Here is a 20,008-nt window from a genome sequence, read left to right as displayed (position 1 = left end):
TCAAATGTTTATTTATTTATTTTTATTTTATAAACCTTTATTTAAAAATGTCAACATTTACAAACAGTTGAGAAATAATCAAAGTAAGTACAAAAACAGTACAAAACAGCGGCAGAGGGTTGTAAATTCAAAGTAACTAAAATAGAATGCAAATTATATATATATATATATATAATTAATTTTTTTATTTTATAAACCCATCCATCCATCCATTTTCTACCGCTTATTCCCTTTTGGGGTCGCGGGGGGCGCTGGAGCCTATCTCAGCTACAATCGGGCGGAAGGCGGGGTGCACCCTGGACAAGTCGCCACCTCATCGCAGGGCCAACACAGATAGACAGACAACATTCACACTCACATTCACACACTAGGGCCAATTTTAGTGTTGCCAATCAACCTAAACCTTTATTTTAAAATTTCAACATTTACAAACAGTTGAGAAATAATACTCAAAGTACAAAAAAAGTACAAAAACAGTACAAAACAGTGCCAGGGGGTTGTAAATTCAAGGTAACTAAAATACAGTATATATATATATATATATATATATATATATATATATATATATATATATATATATATATATATATATATATATATATATTTATTTATTTATTTTTTGTGAAAATCTAAATGTTTTTATTTTATTTTATAAACCTCTATTTATAAACTTCAACATTTACAAACAGTTGAGAAATAATAGAGTACAAAAACAGTGGGTTGTATATTCAAAGTAACTAAAATAGTATATATATATATATATATAATATATATATATATATATATATTTTTTTTTTTGTAAATCCAAATGTTTATTTTTAATTTTTTTTAATTTTATAAAACTTTTATTTATAAATTTCAACATTTACAAACAGTTAACAAATAATAATAAAAGTACAAAAACAGTACAAAAACAGTACAAAACAGCGCCATGGGGTTGTAAATTCAAAGTAACTAAAATAGAATGCAATATATATAATATATATATATATATATATATATTTTTGTAAATCCAAATGTTTATTTTTTATTTTTTTTTATTTTATAAAACTTTATTTATAAATTTCAACATTTACAAACAGTTAACAAATAATAATAAAAGTACAAAAACAGTACAAAAACAGTACAAAACAGCGCCAGGGGGTTGTAAATTCAAAGTAACTAAAACAGAATGCAATATATATATATATATATATATATATATATATATATATATATATATATATATATATATATATATATATATATATATATATATATATTTTGTAAATCCAAATGTTTATTTTTTTTTATTTTTTATTTTATAAACCTTTATTTATAAATTTCAACATTTACAAACAGTTGAAAAATAGTAAAGTACAAAAACAGTGGGTTGCAAATTCAAAGTAACTAAAATAGAATGCAATTTATATATATATATATATATATATATATATATATATATATATATATATATATATATATTATATATATATATTTTGTAAATCCAAATGTTTATTTTTATTTTTTTTTATTTTATAAACCTTTATTTATAAATTTCAACATTTACAAACAGTTGACAAATAATAATCAAAGTACAAAAACAGTACAAAAACAGTACAAAACAGCGCCAGGGGGTTGTAAATTCAAAGTAACTAAAACAGAATGCAAAATATATATATATATATATATATATATATATATATATATATATATATATATATATATATATATATATATATATATATATTGTAAATCCAAATGTTTATTTTTTTTATTTTATTATTTTATAAACCTTTATTTATAAATTTCAACATTTACAAACAGTTGACAAATAATAACCAAAGTACAAAAACAGTACAAAAACTGTACAAACAGCGCCAGGGGGTTGTAAATTCAAAGTAACTAAAACAGAATGCAATATATATATATATATATATATATATATATATATATATATATATATATATATATATATATATTGTAAATCCAAATGTTTATTTTTTTTATTTTTTTATTTTATAAACCTTTATTTATAAATTTCAACATTTACAAACAGTTGACAAATAATAATCAAAGTACAAAAACAGTACAAAACAGCGCCAGGGGGTTGTAAATTCAAAGTAACTAAAATAGAATGCAAAAATAAAAAAAATAAAATATATATATATATATATATATATATATATATATATATATATATATATATATATATATATATATATATATATATACACACAACAAACTAAGTGCAAAGCCATAGGCTCACTCAATTTCAGTAAATAATTTAAATTTGGAAGACAGTATCATCGTTTTCACATCTTTTTGGCTGTTCGAGGTAGAGAGTGTTTTAACTAGAGTTCTAATTCCTGTGTAAATCCAAATGTGTTACTGCCCCTTTAAGGATTATGTCGTCATCGCTGGAGGGGGTGGGGCGTAACCCGGAAATGCTCACTTCCGGCGTGCTATCAGAGGGTCGACATGCTTCTGTCAACTCTGCTTCTCTAAATGTGACTTTAATGAAGTATTTGCGGACATTTGCTGTTGTTTTCAACAAATATCGAGCGGCGCGCTTTTCTCACGCGGCAGTTTGTGGAGTGTTGCCTGAAAGAGCCATGTGTAAGCCGCTGAAGACCAAAGTGCTCACTTTGTCACCGGCGGCCGGGGACGAGCCCGCGTTTGTGACGCGGGAAGCTCGTGCAGGTGAGATGACGTCATGGCTCAGAAGGACCGACAAACCCTTTCAATGTTTACTTTTTAAATGAGTTTTTACTGCACGTACAATGTTGAGCAGGCGATGACGTAAGAATGGCAGAAAGTTGCGTAAGTTTCTTATATGCACCTGTTGGAGAAGCTCATATTATTTCATTTATCTCCTTCATTGATGTGCATTTTTGATCAATAGACAATTAAAACTTTTAACAACAAAATCCATATTTACACACCTATGCTTGAGAAGGAACAGGATGAAGAAAATGTTAATATTTCCTGCCCCCCTTCAACATAATAAGTAGTTAATGGCTAGCCCAGATTCACAAGCATACAAACCAAACAAATACATCCAAATATAATGAAAACAAACAAAAAGAACAAGTGCAAAACTCCAAGAAGTACAAACCCAACAAAAAAAAGTAATATACACCTCACGGGATGATACAAAACCAGACAATAAATAATAAAAATAAAGCAAAATGTAAACACTTACGGCTGTCCATATGATCGTATTGTTCTGTCTTTATATCTTTTTTTCAATTGGAATATATTTCTACAATCTTTTATCTCATTGTAAAGACAATTCCATAGTTTAACCCCCACCACTGATATACACTTGTGTATATCAGTATAACTAAAAACAGTACGGTTAGTACCCAAAACCTGTACTATGATTTTTTCCTGTTGGGATCTAACAATAATAAGTAGTCTTACTTAATGGATAGCCCAGATTCACAAGCATACAAACTAGAGATGCGCGGATAGGCAATTATTTCATCCGCAACCGCATCAGAAAGTCGTCAACCATCCGCAATCCACCCGATGTAACATTTGATCAGAACCGCATCCGCCCGCACCCGCCTGTTGTTATATATCTAATATAGACGATGCAAGGCATTAGTGAGGTTATAAAGCTTTTGCCTGTTAAAGAAAGGAGACTGATCCAATGCAGCATAGACATTCGCGTGCCACGCTGTCACGACCCAGACGCACACCAGTGCGCAATCATATGGGAGCCGCGCTGAGCGCACCTCCAAGCGCGTTTCGCTGCCGGCGACGGCCGGGTATGGGCCCGACGCTCCAGCGCCATCCATTTTCAGGGCTAGTTGATTCGGCAGGTGGGTTGTTACACACTCCTTACCGGGTTCCAACTTCCATGGCCACCGTCCTGCTGTCTATATCAACCAGGGTGAGCCCCACCCCTTTCGTGAGCGCACTGCGCGCGGAGTGACCCCTGTTACGAGCCCCCGGCCACGGGGTTGGCGGGCAGGTAAGCTACTTACCTGCTGCGCGTGACGCCGGCCGCGGCGAAGGCGGACGAAGCGGGGTGTCGGTGCGGTGGGCGCGGTGGTGACCCTGGACGTGCGTCGGGCCCTTCTCGCGGATCGCCTCAGCTACGGCTCCCGGTGGGGACCACAATATTAATAACAGAATCAACCCTTTTGTGTGAATGAGTGTAAATGGGGGAGGGTTTTTTTTTGGGTTGGTGCACTAATTGTAAGTGTATCTTGTGTTTTTTATGTTGATTTAATTAAAAAACAAAAAAAACGATACCGATAATTTCCGATATTACATTTCAAAGCATTTATCGGCCATCTCTAATTGTATTCAATTATATTTTCCTGATTGCCTGCTACAGATCCTACCGACATCTTGAGCTGCACGGCGAAGGCTCTGAAGGACGGCCATGTCGTCGCCGTGCCCACCGACACCATCTACGGCCTGGCGTGTTTGGCCCAGAACGCCGGCGCCGTGCGTAAAATCTACGACATCAAAAGCCGGAATGAGCAGAAGCCTCTCGCCATATGTGTGGGAGAAATCCAGGATATATACAAGTATGTGCACGTGTGTGCTATCAATGTTGACTTGTCCACCAGTCATTGTTTTGTCCAAGGTACTGCAAAGTGAAAGTGAAAGAGGAGCTGCTCGCTGACCTCCTGCCAGGTCCTGTCACCCTGGTGTTTGAAAGATCCCAAATACTGAACAAAGAGCTCAACCCTTTCACCCGAGTAAGTCCACTAGAACCAGGGGTGTTCCGATCCAAAATTGATATCGGTCCGATATCAGCAAAGAACGAGTATCGGATTATATCGGGCTTGCGTCTAAAATCTCTGATGCACGTGCTAAATGTCCTCCAATAGGGACATGAAGTTAGTCATTTTTCGTGTTTTAGTGAAGACATTACAAAATGTAACCATGCTACACAAGAACAGGGAGCAAGCAGCTACACAACAGCTAAGCAAACAATAGCACACAAGCTACACGTACGTAATGAGTGTCTTTCATAAAAAAATAGTGTAGTTTAAAACTCATTGAAAAATATATGTACAAACCCCGTTTCCATATGAGTTGGGAAATTGTGTTAGATGTAAATATAAACAGAATACAATGATTTGCAAATCATTTTCAACCCATATTCAGTTGAATATGCTACAAAGACAACATATTTGATGTTCAAACTCATAAACTTTATTTATTTTTTGCAAATAATAATTAGAATTTCATGGCTGCAACACGTGCCAAAGTAGTTGGGAAAGGGCATGTTCACCACTGTGTTACATGGCCTTTCCTTTTAACAACACTCAGTAAACGTTTGGGAACTGAGGAGACACATTTTTGAAGCTTCTCAGGTGGAATTCTTTCCCATTCTTGCTTGATGTACAGCTTAAGTTGTTCAACAGTCCGGGGGTCTCCGTTGTGCTATTTTAGGCTTCATAATGCGCCACACATTTTCAATGGGAGACAGGTCTGGACTACAGGCAGGCCAGTCTAGTACCCGCACTCTTTTACTATGAAGCCACGTTGATGTAACACGTGGCTTGGCATTGTCTTGCTGAAATAAGCAGGGGCGTCCATGGTAACGTCCATATGTTGCTCCAAAACCTGTATGTACCTTTCAACATTAATGGTGCCTTCACAGATGTGTAAGTTACCCATGTCTTGGGCACTAATACACCCCCATACCATCACACATGCTGGCTTTTCAACTTTGCGCCTATAACAATCCGGATGGTTCTTTTCCTCTTTGGTCCAGCGGACACGACGTCCACAGTTTCCAAAAACAATTTGAAATGTGGACTCGTCAGACCACAGGACACTTTTCCACTTTGTATCAGTCCATCTGAGATGAGCTCAGGCCCAGCGAAGCCGACGGCGTTTCTGGGTGTTGTTGATAAACGGTTTTCGCCTTGCATAGGAGAGTTTTAACTTGCACTTACAGATGTAGCGACCAACTGTAGTTACTGACAGTGGGTTTCTGAAGTGTTCCTGAGCCCATGTGGTGATATCCTTTACACACCGATGTCGCTTGTTGATGCAGTACAGCCTGAGGGATGGAAGGTCACGGGCTTAGCTGCTTACGTGCAGTGATTTCTCCAGATTCTCTGAACCCTTTGATGATATTACGGAGCGTAGATGGTGAAATCCCTAAATTCCTTGCAATAGCTGGTTGAGAGGTTTTTCTTAAACTGTTCAACAATTTGCTCACGCATTTGTTGACAAAGTGGTGACCCTCGCCCCATCCTTGTTTGTGAATGACTGAGCATTTCATGGAATCTACTTTTATACCCAATCATGGCACCCACCTGTTCCCAATTAGCCTGCACACCTGTGGGATGTTCCAAATAAGTGTTTGATGAGCATTCCTCAACTTTATCAGTATTTATTGCCACCTTTCCCAACTTCTTTGTCACGTGTTGCTGGCATCAAATTCTAAAGTTAATGATTATTTGCAAAAACAATTTTTTTTATCAGTTTGAACATCAAATATGTTGTCTTTGTAGCATATTCAACTGAATATGGGTTGAAAATGATTTGCAAATCATTGTATTCCGTTTATATTTACATCTAACACAATTTCCCAACGCATATGGAAACGGGGTTTGTAGTTTAAAACAATGTTAACGAGTACCAAATAATTATAGTTGCATATTACGTACAAAGGTTGATTGGCAACACTAAATTGGCCCTAGTGTGTAAACGTGAGTGTGAATGTTGTCTATCTGTGTTGGCCCTGCGATGAGGTGGCGACTTGTCCAGGGTGTACCCAGCCTTCCGCCCGAATGCAGCTGAGATAGGCTCTCGCGACCCCGAACTGGACAAGCGGTAGAAAATGGATGGAGGGATGGATTACGTACATAGTCAAAGTCTCTACGGTAGAAGCGTACAGTATTAGAAAGTATCCAGTAACAAACATGTCCACTTCATTCAACTTATTGCGTCATGAGCCAATGGAAGTAAATTACCACTCCCCTTCAACTTAATTAAAGACAGTCCATTCCAGAAGGTTCATAATAAATTGGTTAGTGTTATTTATTTGTAGCATTGTTCTGTTTTGACTAATTTCACTTACTCAAACCGTTTCTAACATTCCACAACTCCATCCATCCATCTTCTTCCGCTTATCCGAGGTCGGGTCGCGGGGGCAGCAGCCTAAGCAGGGAAGCCCAGACTTCCCTCTCCCCAGCCACTTCGTCCAGCTCCTCCCGGGGGATCCCGAGGCGTTCCCAGGCCGAGCCGGGAGACATAGTCTTCCCAACGTGTCCTGGGTCTTCCCCGTGGCCTCCTACCGGTCGGACGTGCCCGAAACACCTCCCTAGGGAGGCGTTCGGGTGGCATCCTGACCAGATGCCCGAACCACCTCATCTGGCTCCTCTCCATGTGGAGGAGCAGCTGCTTTCTCACCCTATCTCTAGGGGAGAGACCCGCCACCCGGCGAAGGAAACTCATTCCGGCCGCTGATACCCGTGATCTTGTCCTTTCGGTCACAACCCAAAGCTCATGACCATAGGTGAGGGTGGTGTTGCGTCTGACCAGTCTACGTCTCAGGGAATTAAAGTCACTGGTCAATCCCAAGTTCTTTTAGATGACATATATGCTGAGTAAGAAGGACCATCAAGACAGAATAGGAATATTATCAAGTTTTACTAAAGCTTTAGGAGAGCAGCCCACATCAATACAGTCATACCGTCATCTCAGGATGGTCTAACATTCAAACGGAAAGAGACTACCGTATTTTTCGGACTATAAGTCTCAGTTTTTTTCATAGTTTGGCCGGGGTTGCGACTTATACTCAGGAGCGACTTGTGTGAAATTATTAACACATTACCGTAAAATATCAAATAATATTATTTAGCTCATTCACGTAAGAGACTAGACGTATAAGATTTCATGGGATTTAGCGATTAGGAGTGACAGATTGTTTGGTAAATGTATAGCATGTTCTATATGTTATAGTTATTTGAATGACTCTTACCATAATATGTTACGTTTACATACCAGTTGGTTATTTACGCCTCATATAACGTACACTTATTCAGCCTGTTGTTCACTATTCTTTATTTATTTTAAATTGCCTTTCAAAAGTCTATTCTTGGTGTTGGCTTTTATCAAATACATTTCCCCAAAAAATGCGACTTATACTCCAGTGCGACTTACAGTATATATGTTTTTTTCCTTCTTTATTATGCATTTTCAGCCAGTGCGACTTGCACTCCAGAGCGACTTATACACCGAAAAATACGGTACTTCTCATTCCGGCCGCTTGTACCCGTGATCTTGTCCTTTCGGTCACAACTCAAAGCTCATGACCATAGGTGAGGGTGGTGTTGCGTCTGACCAGTCTACGTCTCAGGGAATTAAAGTCACTGGTCAATCCCAAGTTCTTTAGATGACATATATGCTGAGTAAGAAGGACCATCAAGACAGAATAGGAATATTATCAAGTTTTACTAAAGCTTTAGGAGAGCAGTTGACATCAATACAGTCATACCGTCATCTCGGGATGGTCTAACATTCAAACGGAAAGAGACTACCGTATTTTTCGGACTATAAGTCACAGTTTTTTTCATAGTTTGGCCGGGGGTGCGTCTTATACTCAGGAGCGACTTATGTGTGAAATTATTGACACATTACCGTAAAATATCAAATAATATTATTTATCTCATTCACGTAAGAGACTAGACGTATAAGATTTCATGGGATTTAGTGATTAGGAGTGACAGATTGTTTGGTAAACGTATAGCATGTTCTATATGTTATAGTTATTTGAATGACTCTTACCATAATATGTTACGTTAACATACCAGTTGGTTATTTATGCCTCATATAACGTACACTTATTCAGCCTGTTGTTCACTATTCTTTATTTATTTTAAATTGCCTTTCAAAAGTCTATTCTTGGTGTTGGCTTTTATCAAATCAATTTCCCCAAAAAATGCGACTTATACTCCAGTGCGACTTACAGTATATATGTTTTTTTCCTTCTTTATTATGCATTTTCAGCCGGTGCGACTTACACTCCAGAGCGACTTATACTCCGAAAAATACGGTACTTCTCATTCCGGCCGCTTGTACCCGTGATCTTGTCCTTTCGGTCACAACCCAAAGCTCATGACCATAGGTGAGGGTGGTGTTGCGTCTGACCAGTCTACGTCTCAGGGAATTAAAGTCACTGGTCAATCCCAAGTTCTTTAGATGACATATATGCTGAGTAAGAAGGACCATCAAGACAGAATAGGAATATTATCAAGTTTTACTAAAGCTTTAGGAGAGCAGTTGACATCAATACAGTCATACCGTCATCTCGGGATGGTCTAACATTCAAACGGAAAGAGACTACTTCTTGAATAGGAATGCCTCCCCCTTCCCCAACACTGATAAGATAAGGAGAGGGATGCATCTTTCTCACATTCAAATAAATGATAAATAAATAAATGGGTTGTACTTGTATAGCGCTTTTCTACCTTCAAGGTACTCAAAGCGCTTTGACACTACTTCCACATTTACCCATTCACACACACATTCACACACTGATGGAGGGAGCTGCCATGCAAGGCGCTAACCAGCACCCATCAGGAGCAAGGGTGAAGTGTCTTGCTCAGGACACAAAGGACATGACGAGGTTGGTACTAGGTGGGGATTGAACCAGGGACCCTCGGGTCGCGCACGGCCATTCTGCCACTGCGCCATGCCTAAAACATTACACAGACTTCTGCAGACAAAGATAAACTGGTATACAGAGTATACATGGAAAAATACTAGATGCTCCAAACATGACTATGAATAAAGAAAACTCTTAAACACATATGCATTCTCCACAATGGGAACGTAGATTGACCGGTAAATTGAGAGCTTTGCCTTCCGGCTCAGCTCCTTCTTCACCACAACGGATCGATACAGCGTCCGCATTACTGAAGACGCCGCACCGATCCGCCTGTCGATCTCACGATCCACTCTTCCCTCACTCGTGAACAAGACTCCCAGGTACTTGAACTTCTCCACTTGGGGCAGGGTCTCCTCCCCAACCCGGAGATGGCACTCCACCCTTTTCCGGGCGAGAACCATGGACTCGGATCCACAACTCATAAAAGTAAACAATGTATGATTCGTGCTGATATGTTTCGGAACAATATTGGTATCGGCCAATACTCAGGGCGTCAATATTGGGTATCGTCTCGGACGTGAAAAAGTTGTATCGGAACGCCCCTAAATAGAGCAACTTAAAAGCCGATGAAAATGAACGTGATCTTGTGCCGCTCAGCTTGTGGGCGTGCGTATTCCAGACTGTACCTTCCTGCGGCGACTTTGTCAAACGTGCAAGGAGCCGCTGGCACTCACCAGCGCTAACGTCAGCGCACAAAGCAGCACGCTGGCCGTCCATGTAAGTAGTCAAGTCATAATGACAGTGATTTGTATGTGCTATTGATATTGCTATCCTCTATGTCAGTGTTTTTCAACCTTTTTTGAGCCAAGGCACATTTTTTGCGTTGAAAAAATGCGGAGGCAGAAATCATTAAAAAAACAAAACTCAGTTGACAGTAAAAAGTCATTGTCGCAATTGTTGGATATGACTTTAAAGCATAACCAAGCATGCATCACTATAGCTCTTGTCTCAAAGTAGGTGTACTGTCACCACCTGTCACATCACGCCCTGACTTATTTGGACCTTTTTGCTGTTTTCTTGTGTGTAGTGTTTTACTTCTTGTCTTGCGCTCCTATTTTGGTGGCTTTTTCTCTTTTTTTGGTATTTTCCTGTTGTAGTTTTATGTTTTCCTTTGAGCGATATTTCAATCAATCAATCAATCAATCAATGTTTATTTATATAGCCCTAAATCACAAGTGTCTCAAAGGGCTGCACAAGCCACAACGACATCCTCGGTACAGAGCCCACATAAGGGCAAGGAAAAACTCACCCCAGTGGGACGTCGATGTGAATGACTATGAGAAACCTTGGAGAGGACCGCATGTGTGGGTAACCCCCCCCCCCTCTAGGGGAGACCGAATGCAATGGATGTCGAGTGGGTCTGACATAATATTGTGAGAGTCCAGTCCATAGTGGATCCAACATAATAGTGAGAGTCCAGTCCATAGTGGATCCAACATAATAGTGAGAGTCCAGTCCATAGTGGATCCAACATAATAGTAAGAGTCCAGTCCATAGTGGATCCAACATAATAGTAAGAGTCCAGTCCATAGTGGATCCAACATAATAGTAAGAGTCCAGTCCATAGTGGATCTAGCATAATAGTGAGAGTCCAGTCCATAGTGGATCTAACGTAATAGTGAGAGTCCAGTCCATAGTGGATCTAACATAATAGTGAGAGTCCAGTCCATAGTGGATCTAACATAATAGTGAGAGTCCAGTCCATAGTGGATCCAACATAATAGTAAGAGTCCAGTCCATAGTGGATCCAACATAATAGTAAGAGTCCAGTCCATAGTGGATCTAGCATAATAGTGAGAGTCCAGTCCATAGTGGATCTAACATAATAGTGAGAGTCCAGTCCATAGTGGATCTAACATAATAGTGTGAGAGTCCAGTCCATAGTGGATCTAACATAATAGTGTGAGAGTCCAGTCCATAGTGGATCTAACATAATATTGTGAGTGTCCAGTCCATAGTGGATCTAACATAATAGTGAGAGTCCAGTCCATAGTGGATCCAACATAATAGTAAGAGTCCAGTCCATAGTGGATCCAACATAATAGTAAGAGTCCAGTCCATAGTGGATCTAGCATAATAGTGAGAGTCCAGTCCATAGTGGATCTAACATAATAGTGAGAGTCCAGTCCATAGTGGATCTAACATAATAGTGTGAGAGTCCAGTCCATAGTGGATCTAACATAATATTGTGAGAGTCCAGTCCATAGTGGATCTAACATAATAGTGAGAGTCCAGTCCATAGTGGATCCAACATAATAGTAAGAGTCCAGTCCATAGTGGATCCAACATAATAGTAAGAGTCCAGTCCATAGTGGATCTAGCATAATAGTGAGAGTTCAGTCCATAGTGGATCTAACATAATAGTGAGAGTCCAGTCCATAGTGGATCTAACATAATAGTGAGAGTCCAGTCCATAGTGGATCTAACATAATAGTGTGAGAGTCCAGTCCATAGTGGATCTAACATAATATTGTGAGAGTCCAGTCCATAGTTGATCTAACATAATATTGTGAGAGTCCAGTCCATAGTGGATCTAACATAATAGTGAGAGTCCAGTCCATAGTGGATCTAACATAATAGTGAGAGTCCAGTCCATAGTGGATCTAACATAATAGTGTGAGAGTCCAGTCCATAGTGGATCTAACATAATATTGTGAGAGTCCAGTCCATAGTTGATCTAACATAATATTGTGAGAGTCCAGTCCATAGTGGATCCAACATAATAATAAGAGTCCAGTCCATAGTGGATCCAACATAATAGTAAGAGTCCAGTCCATAGTGGGGCCAGCAGGAAACCATCCCAAGCGGAGACGGGTCAGCAGCGCAGAGATGTTCCCAGCCGATATACAGGCGAGCGGTCCACCCCGGGTCCCGACCCCGGACAGCCAGCACCCCATCCATGGCCACCGGATCTGTGTGTCTCCCCTTCCACAAGAGATAGGGGGGAGCAGAGGAGAAAAGAAAAGAAACGGCAGATCAACTGGTCTAAAAGGGGGTCTATTTAAAGGCTAGAGTATACAAATGAGTTTTAAGATGGGACTTAATGTTTCTACTGAGGTAGCATCTCTAATTGTTACCGGGAGGGCATTCCATAGTACTGGAGCCCCAATAGAAAACACTCTACAGCCCGCAGACTTTTTTTGGGCTCTGGGAATCACTAATAAGCCGGAGTTCTTTGAACGCAGATTTCTTGCCGGGACATATGGTACAATGCAATCGACAAGATAGGACGGAGCTAGACCGTGTAGTATTTTGTACGTAAGTAGTAAAACCTTAAAGTCACATCTTAAGTGCACAGGAAGCCAGTGCAGGTGAGCCAGTATAGGCGTAATATGATCAAACTTTCTTGTTCTTGTCAAAAGTCTAGCAGCCGCATTTTCCCGCATCTACTTTGTTTTAGCAAGCAAAAATACTTCGGTTGTTTTTAATCCTTCTTTGTGGGGACATTGTTGATTGTCACGTCATGTTCGGATGTACATTGTCTTTGCTCCACAGTAAGTCTTTGCTGTCGTCCAGCATTCTGTTTTTGTTTACTTTGCAGCCAGTTCAGTTTTAGTTTTGCTCTGCATAGCCTTCCCTAAGCTTCAATGCCTTTCCTCAGGGGCACTCACCTTTTGTTAATTTTTGGTTTAAGCATTAGATACTAGAGATGTCCGATAATATCGGCCGATAAATGCTTTAAAATGTAATATCAGAAATTATCGGTATCGTTTTTTTATTTATTTTTTTTATTTTTTATTTTTTTTAAATTTAATTAAATCAACATAAAAAAACACACGATACACTTACAATTAGTGTACCAACCCAAAACACCTCCCTCCCCCATTTACACTCATTCACACAAAAGGGTTGTTTCTTTCTGTTATTAATTTGTGGTTCCTACATTATATATCAATATACCGTATTTTCCGCACCATAAGGCGCCCTGGGTTATAAGCCACGCCTTCAATGAACGGCATATTTCAAAACTTTGTCCACCTATAAGCCGCCCGGTGTTGTAAGCCGCATCTAACTGCGCTAAAGGAATGTCAAAAAAACAGTCAGATAGGTCAGTCAAACTTTAATAATATATTAAAAACCAGCGTTCTAACAACTCTGTTCACTCCCAAAATGTACGCAAATGTGCAATCACAAACATACGTATATCAACATGGAAAGAGCTGCGTGAAAAAAGCCACCCGGCCTCTTCGCGTAAACTTAAACTTACCTTAACCACTCGCTCATCTTTTCTTCATCCATCCCTTCGAGTTAGCTTTTATGATGACGCCGGCTGGAAAGGTCTCTTTTGGCAAGGTCTTCCTTTTGAATATCACCATGGGTGGAAGTTTCTGGCCATTAGCATGGCAAGCTAGAACCACAGTGAAGGATGACTTCTCATTCCCTGTGGTGCGAATATTCACCGTACGTGCTCCCGTTGTATCCACAGTGCGGTTCACAGGAATATCAGTTGCTGTGAAATAGTAATCCGTGTGCGGATGGAGAGATTGCGTCTTTTCATGAACCGGATCCCTGACGCTTAGTAGGAGCCATTTTGTGGTCTTTACAGATGTAAACACACAAAGGAAATGAAACGTACGGTATATCCGCGCGCTTTTTCTTCTTCTACGCGGGCGGGTGGTTGCTTACAGTAGAAGAAGAAGCGCTTCCTGTTCTATGGGGGCGGGTGCTTACCTTGGCGGTTGCTTGCGTAGAAGAAGAAGCGCTTCCTGTTCTACCGGGAAAAAAGATGGCGGCTGTTTACCGAAGTTGCGAGATCGAAACTTTATGAAAATGAATCGTAATATTTATCCATATATAAAGCGCACCGGGTTAAAAGCCGCACTGTCAGCTTTTGAGTAAATTTGTGGTTTTTAGGTGCGGCTAATAGTGCGGAAAATACGGTATATCAATACAGTCTGCAAGGGATACAGTCCGTAAGCACACATGATTGTGCGTGCTGCTGCTCCACTAATAGTAAAATTAAGCTTTAACAGTTAATTTTACTAATTTTCATTAATTACTAGTTTGTATGTAACTGTTTTTATATCGTTTTACTTTCTTTTTTTATTCAAGAAAATGTTTTTAATTTATTTATTTTATTTTATTTGATTAATTTAAAAAAAAAAGGACTTTATCTTCACCATACCTGGTTGTCCAAATTAGGCATAATATTATGTGTTAATTCCACGACTGTATATATCGGTATCGGTTGATATCGGTAATTAAAGAGTTGGACAATATCGGAATATCAGATATCGGCAAAAAGCCATTATCGGACATCCCTATTAGATACCTTTTTTACCTGCACACTGCATCCCGCTGTTTCCGACATCTACAAAGCAATTAGCTACCTGCTGCCACCTGCTGATATGGAAGAGTATTACACGGTTACTCTGCCGACCTCTAGACAGCACCGACACTCAACAACAACACATCATATGCAGACTATAATTACTGGTTTGCAAAAAAATATTTTTAACCCAAATAGGTGAAATTAGATCATATTTCACGGCACACTAGTGGTTGAAAAACACTGCTCCATAGTAGTTGTAGCTGCTGCTGATAAGTTAGCACAAGTCATTTGTTCTTGATTGTTAGCAGCTTTTATTACTACTTCGGACTATTTGTCATATTTTCGTTGTTTGTGAGCTTATCAGCAGCTGTTTATGCTAGAATCGTGCTATCCTCTCTTGCTTTTAGCTGCGATGTAAACGTGACTTGCTTCTCTCTGACGTGAAGGAGTTTAAGGATCTGTGGCCCAAACTCGCAGTGGTCGTGGACGGAGGGCCAATCGGAGACCAGAGTCGCCTCGGGTCGACCGTGGTGGACCTTTCTGTACACAGCAGGTACCGCATCATCCGAGCCGGGTGGTAAGTTCTTCTACTTAAGTGTCTATTATGTTACTAACAACAAAAAGATACTTCATACTATTATTATCATCTTAAAAGGTGTTATGCTGAATCACCTCTATGTACTTTTTAGTTAGGTCAACAAATACATATGAACTATAGTCAAATAAATTAGAAAATTCCCGCGGATTTTGTTTTGGATGTAACTACAAAATGAGCCACAGAGCTAGCCTAAAGCAGTAGCATGTTTACATAAAAATGCTAACACTTAGCACGTGTGCTTACGATAGCATGATAACAGTCAGCATGTTTCATATACCAAGTTATATGACTCAAAGGTGTATGGCTGCGGAAATTGAACAAAAAAGTGTAAAATTACAGAAAAAAAGTTAGCAAACTTAAGTTAGCTTGCTAGTATGCTATCGTTTGCATGCTAACAGTTAACAAGTGTCACATACCAATTTATATGACTCTGGGCTGAACCGTTGCAAAACTAGCTTAAAATGTTAGCATGCTAGCAAGCTAATGTGAGCATGATAATAGTTAGCTTGTGTCACACCAAGTTATGACTCTAAAGGTATGACTCAGGAATTAGAGAGAAAAAGAGTACTATTAGCTAAAAATGTTAGCACGCTAACATTAAAGTGCTAGCAGTGAACAAGTGTCACATACTAAGTTATGACTCAAAGGTAAACGGTTGCAAAATTAGCTCAAAAAGCTAGCACTTTAATGTTAGCATGCTAACGTAAACATGCATACAGTTAGCATGTTTGAAATGCTAAAATATATGACTGTAAGGTGATTAGCTGCGATTAGAGAAAATTAATGTTAGAGTCAAAAAGTGTAAAATTTGGAGAGAAAAAATGTTGGCATTTTATTGTTAGCATGCTAGAAATGCTAACGTTAGCACGCTAACATTAAAGTGCTAGCAGTGAACAAGTGTCACATACTAAGTTATGACTCAAAGGTAAACGGTTGCAAAATTAGCTCAAAAAGCTAGCACTTTAATGTTAGCATGCTAACGTAAACATGCATACAGGTAGCATGTTTGAAATGCTAAATTATATGACTGTTAGGTGATTAGCTGCGATTAGAGAAAATTAATGTTAGAGTAAAAAAGTGTAAAATTTGGAGAAAAAAAATGTTGGCATTTTATTGTTAGCATGCTAGAAATGCTAAGGTTAGCACACTAACAGTTAACAGCTGTCACATACCAAGTTATATGACTCTATGGTAAACGGATGCAAAATTAGCTCAAAAAGCTAGCATTTTAAGGTTAGCATGCAAACATAAACATGCTAACGGTTAGCATGTGTCACATACCAAGTTATGTCCGTAAGGTGTATGGCTCTGTGATTAGAGAAAAAAATGTAAAGTTAGCTAAAAAGTTAGCACTATAATGTTCGCGTGCTATCATGCTAAAGTTAGCACGCGGTGAATGGGCGCTGGCATTGCAGCAGGCCCATAATTTAAAAAAAACAAAAAGATAGTTAAAGTTTAAGGTAAAAATGTGAATTTGCTTCTGACAGATTTAAAAAGTCTAAATCCTAAATATGAATGGTTAATTAAACAGTTTAGAATATACAGGTAAAAGCCAGTAAATTAGAATATTTTGAAAAACTTGATTTATTTCAGTAATTGCATTCAAAAGGTGTAACTTGTACATTATATTTATTCATTGCACACAGACTGATGCATTCAAATGTTTATTTCATTTAATTTTGATGATTTGAAGTGGCAACAAATGAAAATCCAAAATTCCGTGTGTCACAAAATTAGAATATTACTTAAGGCTAATACAAAAAAGGGATTTTTAGAAATGTTGGCCAACTGAAAAGTATGAAAATGAAAAATATGAGCATGTACAATACTCAATACTTGGTTGGAGCTCCTTTTGCCTCAATTACTGCGTTAATGCGGCGTGGCATGGAGTCGATGAGTTTCTGGCACTGCTCAGGTGTTATGAGAGCCCAGGTTGCTCTGATAGTGGCCTTCAACTCTTCTGCGTTTTTGGGTCTGGCATTCTGCATCTTCCTTTTCACAATACCCCACAGATTTTCTATGGGGCTAAGGTCAGGGGAGTTGGCGGGCCAATTTAGAACAGAAATACCATGGTCCGTAAACCAGGCACGGGTAGATTTTGCGCTGTGTGCAGGCGCCAAGTCCTGTTGGAACTTGAAATCTCCATCTCCATAGAGCAGGTCAGCAGCAGGAAGCATGAAGTGCTCTAAAACTTGCTGGTAGACGGCTGCGTTGACCCTGGATCTCAGGAAACAGAGTGGACCGACACCAGCAGATGACATGGCACCCCAAACCATCACTGATGGTGGAAACTTTACACTAGACTTCAGGCAACGTGGATCCTGTGCCTCTCCTGTCTTCCTCCAGACTCTGGGACCTCGATTTCCAAAGGAAATGCAACATTTGCATGGTTGGGTGATGGTTTGGGGTGCCATGTCATCTGCTGGTGTCGGTCCACTCTGTTTCCTGAGATCCAGGGTCAACGCAGCCGTCTACCAGCAAGTTTTAGAGCACTTCATGCTTCCTGCTGCTGACCTGCTCTATGGAGATGGAGATTTCAAGTTCCAACAGGACTTGGCGCCTGCACACAGCGCAAAATCTACCCGTGCCTGGTTTACGGACCATGGTATTTCTGTTCTAAATTGGCCCGCCAACTCCCCTGACCTTAGCCCCATAGAAACTCTGTGGGGTATTGTGAAAAGGAAGATGCAGAATGCCAGACCCAAAAACGCAGAAGAGTTGAAGGCCACTATCAGAGCAACCTGGGCTCTCATAACACCTGAGCAGTGCCAGAAACTCATCGACTCCATGCCACGCCGCATTAACGCAGTAATTGAGGCAAAAGGAGCTCCAACCAAGTATTGAGTATTGTACATGCTCATATTTTTCATTTTCATACTTTTCAGTTGGCCAACATTTCTAAAAATCCCTTTTTTGTATTAGCCTTAAGTAATATTCAAATTTTGTGACACACGGAATTTTGGATTTTCATTTGTTGCCACTTCAAATCATCAAAATTAAATGAAATAAACATTTGAATGCATCAGTCTGTGTGCAATGAATAAATATAATGTACAAGTTACACCTTTTGAATGCAATTACTGAAATAAATCAAGTTTTTCAAAATATTCTAATTTACTGGCTTTTACCTGTATATACATATATATATATATATATATATATATTTTTTTTTTTTTTTTTTTAATTTTATTTAATTTTATTTTTTTTTAAATAGAAATTAATTTACATTATTGAAAAAATATAATTTCAAATGTGAACTTTGTTTATTATTATTAATGTATTAAAACAGACATGTATTATTGTTTTGTGTTAGTAAATAAATACATAAATATCCAATAGGGTTGCTATACATAATGAACTGTAATTATCTCTGAATATGTAGAGTAACTAACTAAACACATGCAGTACTTGTGATAATGTGATATCAACTATGGCATGCATTCAAAGCAAAAACTCTTAATTGGCTTTTTAGTGCCTTTTCTTCCACCGTGGACGTGCTGGAAGGTAAATATGGACTCTCCTCTCTGGATTTGGGATAAAACCACATCACAAAAGTCCACACACTGACTGGAACACAACAAGCTTTTTTTTTAATGAACTTTTCTCTCAACCTCAAGACCATTATTTTTCCTCGGGAATATTTGAGACCCTGGACTTTGGAAACACTCTACGGCTATAAAGTGGACAGCTTGCAATATTTTTATAATGGGAGTGGATTTTATTTTTGTGGCTTTGCTGTTGAATTATGTTGGTCCTTTATAATAGATTTATGTGGAAGTTTTCCGTCTTGTTTTAAAAAGTATCTTATCTATACCCTTTTTTGCATTTCTATTAGAGATAAATGCTTTAAAATGTAATATTGGAAATTATCGGTATGTTTTTTTTTTATAATCGGTATGTTTTTTTAAATTTTTTTTATTAAATCAACATAAACACAAGATACACTTACAATTAGTGCACCAACCCAAAAAAACCTCCCTCCCCCATTCACACTCATTCACACAAAAGGGTTGTTTCTTTCTGTTATTAATATTGTGGTTCCTACATTATATATCAATATATATCAATACAGTCTGCAAGGGATACAGTCCGTAAGCACACATGATTAATTTTACTCATTTTCATTCATTACTAGTTTATACGTAACTGTTTTTATATAGTTTTACTTTCCTTTTTTTTTCAAGAAAATGTTTTTAATTTATTTGTCTTATTTTATTTTATTTTATTTTTAAAAAAAGGACCTTATCTTCACCATACCTGGTTGTCCAAATTAGGCATAATAATGTGTTAATTCCACGACTGTATATATCGGTATCGGTAATTAAAGAGTTGGACAATATCGGATATTGGCAAAAAGCCATTATCGGACATCCCTAATTTCTATTAAGGGCCCGCATGGCCCATTGCAAAAGGACTCCCGAAGGGACATAAGGACCTATTGAATTTGTAAGGTTTTATTCTTTATTATTATTATACCGGCCGCCTCTTTGAGCTGTAATTTGAC

At 38.6% G+C, this 20,008-nt stretch overlaps 1 protein-coding gene across 1 annotated transcript; it reads left to right on the top strand.

Moving 5' to 3' along the window:
• Positions 1-2,447: 2,447 nt before the first annotated feature.
• yrdc (yrdC N(6)-threonylcarbamoyltransferase domain containing) lies at positions 2,448-19,337 on the top strand. The gene is made up of 6 exons (XM_061946695.2): positions 2,448-2,682; positions 4,331-4,526; positions 4,586-4,700; positions 10,232-10,351; positions 15,353-15,483; positions 18,977-19,337. The coding sequence occupies exons 1-6, from the start codon at positions 2,499-2,501 to the stop codon at positions 19,041-19,043; spliced, it is 813 nt and encodes a 270-aa protein (XP_061802679.2). The 5' UTR covers positions 2,448-2,498; the 3' UTR covers positions 19,044-19,337.
• The last annotated feature ends 671 nt before the right edge of the window (positions 19,338-20,008 follow it).

Source organism: Nerophis lumbriciformis, linkage group LG04, assembly GCF_033978685.3.
Source record: "Nerophis lumbriciformis linkage group LG04, RoL_Nlum_v2.1, whole genome shotgun sequence".
Classification (NCBI taxonomy): domain Eukaryota; kingdom Metazoa; phylum Chordata; class Actinopteri; order Syngnathiformes; family Syngnathidae; genus Nerophis; species Nerophis lumbriciformis.
Note: the sequence above shows the minus strand (reverse complement) of the source record. Positions and strands in the feature narration are given on the sequence as shown.

Excerpts from the sequence above, each read along its gene's own strand:
- yrdc (XM_061946695.2), top strand. The coding sequence starts at position 2,499 with ATGAAGTATTTGCGGACATTTGCTGTTGTTTTCAACAAATATCGAGCG. Across the intron at positions 4,527-4,585 it reads GAAATCCAGGATATATACAA|GTACTGCAAAGTGAAAGTGA; the intron begins GTATGTGCACGT and ends GTTTTGTCCAAG. Across the intron at positions 15,484-18,976 it reads CGCATCATCCGAGCCGGGTG|TGCCTTTTCTTCCACCGTGG; the intron begins GTAAGTTCTTCT and ends TTGGCTTTTTAG.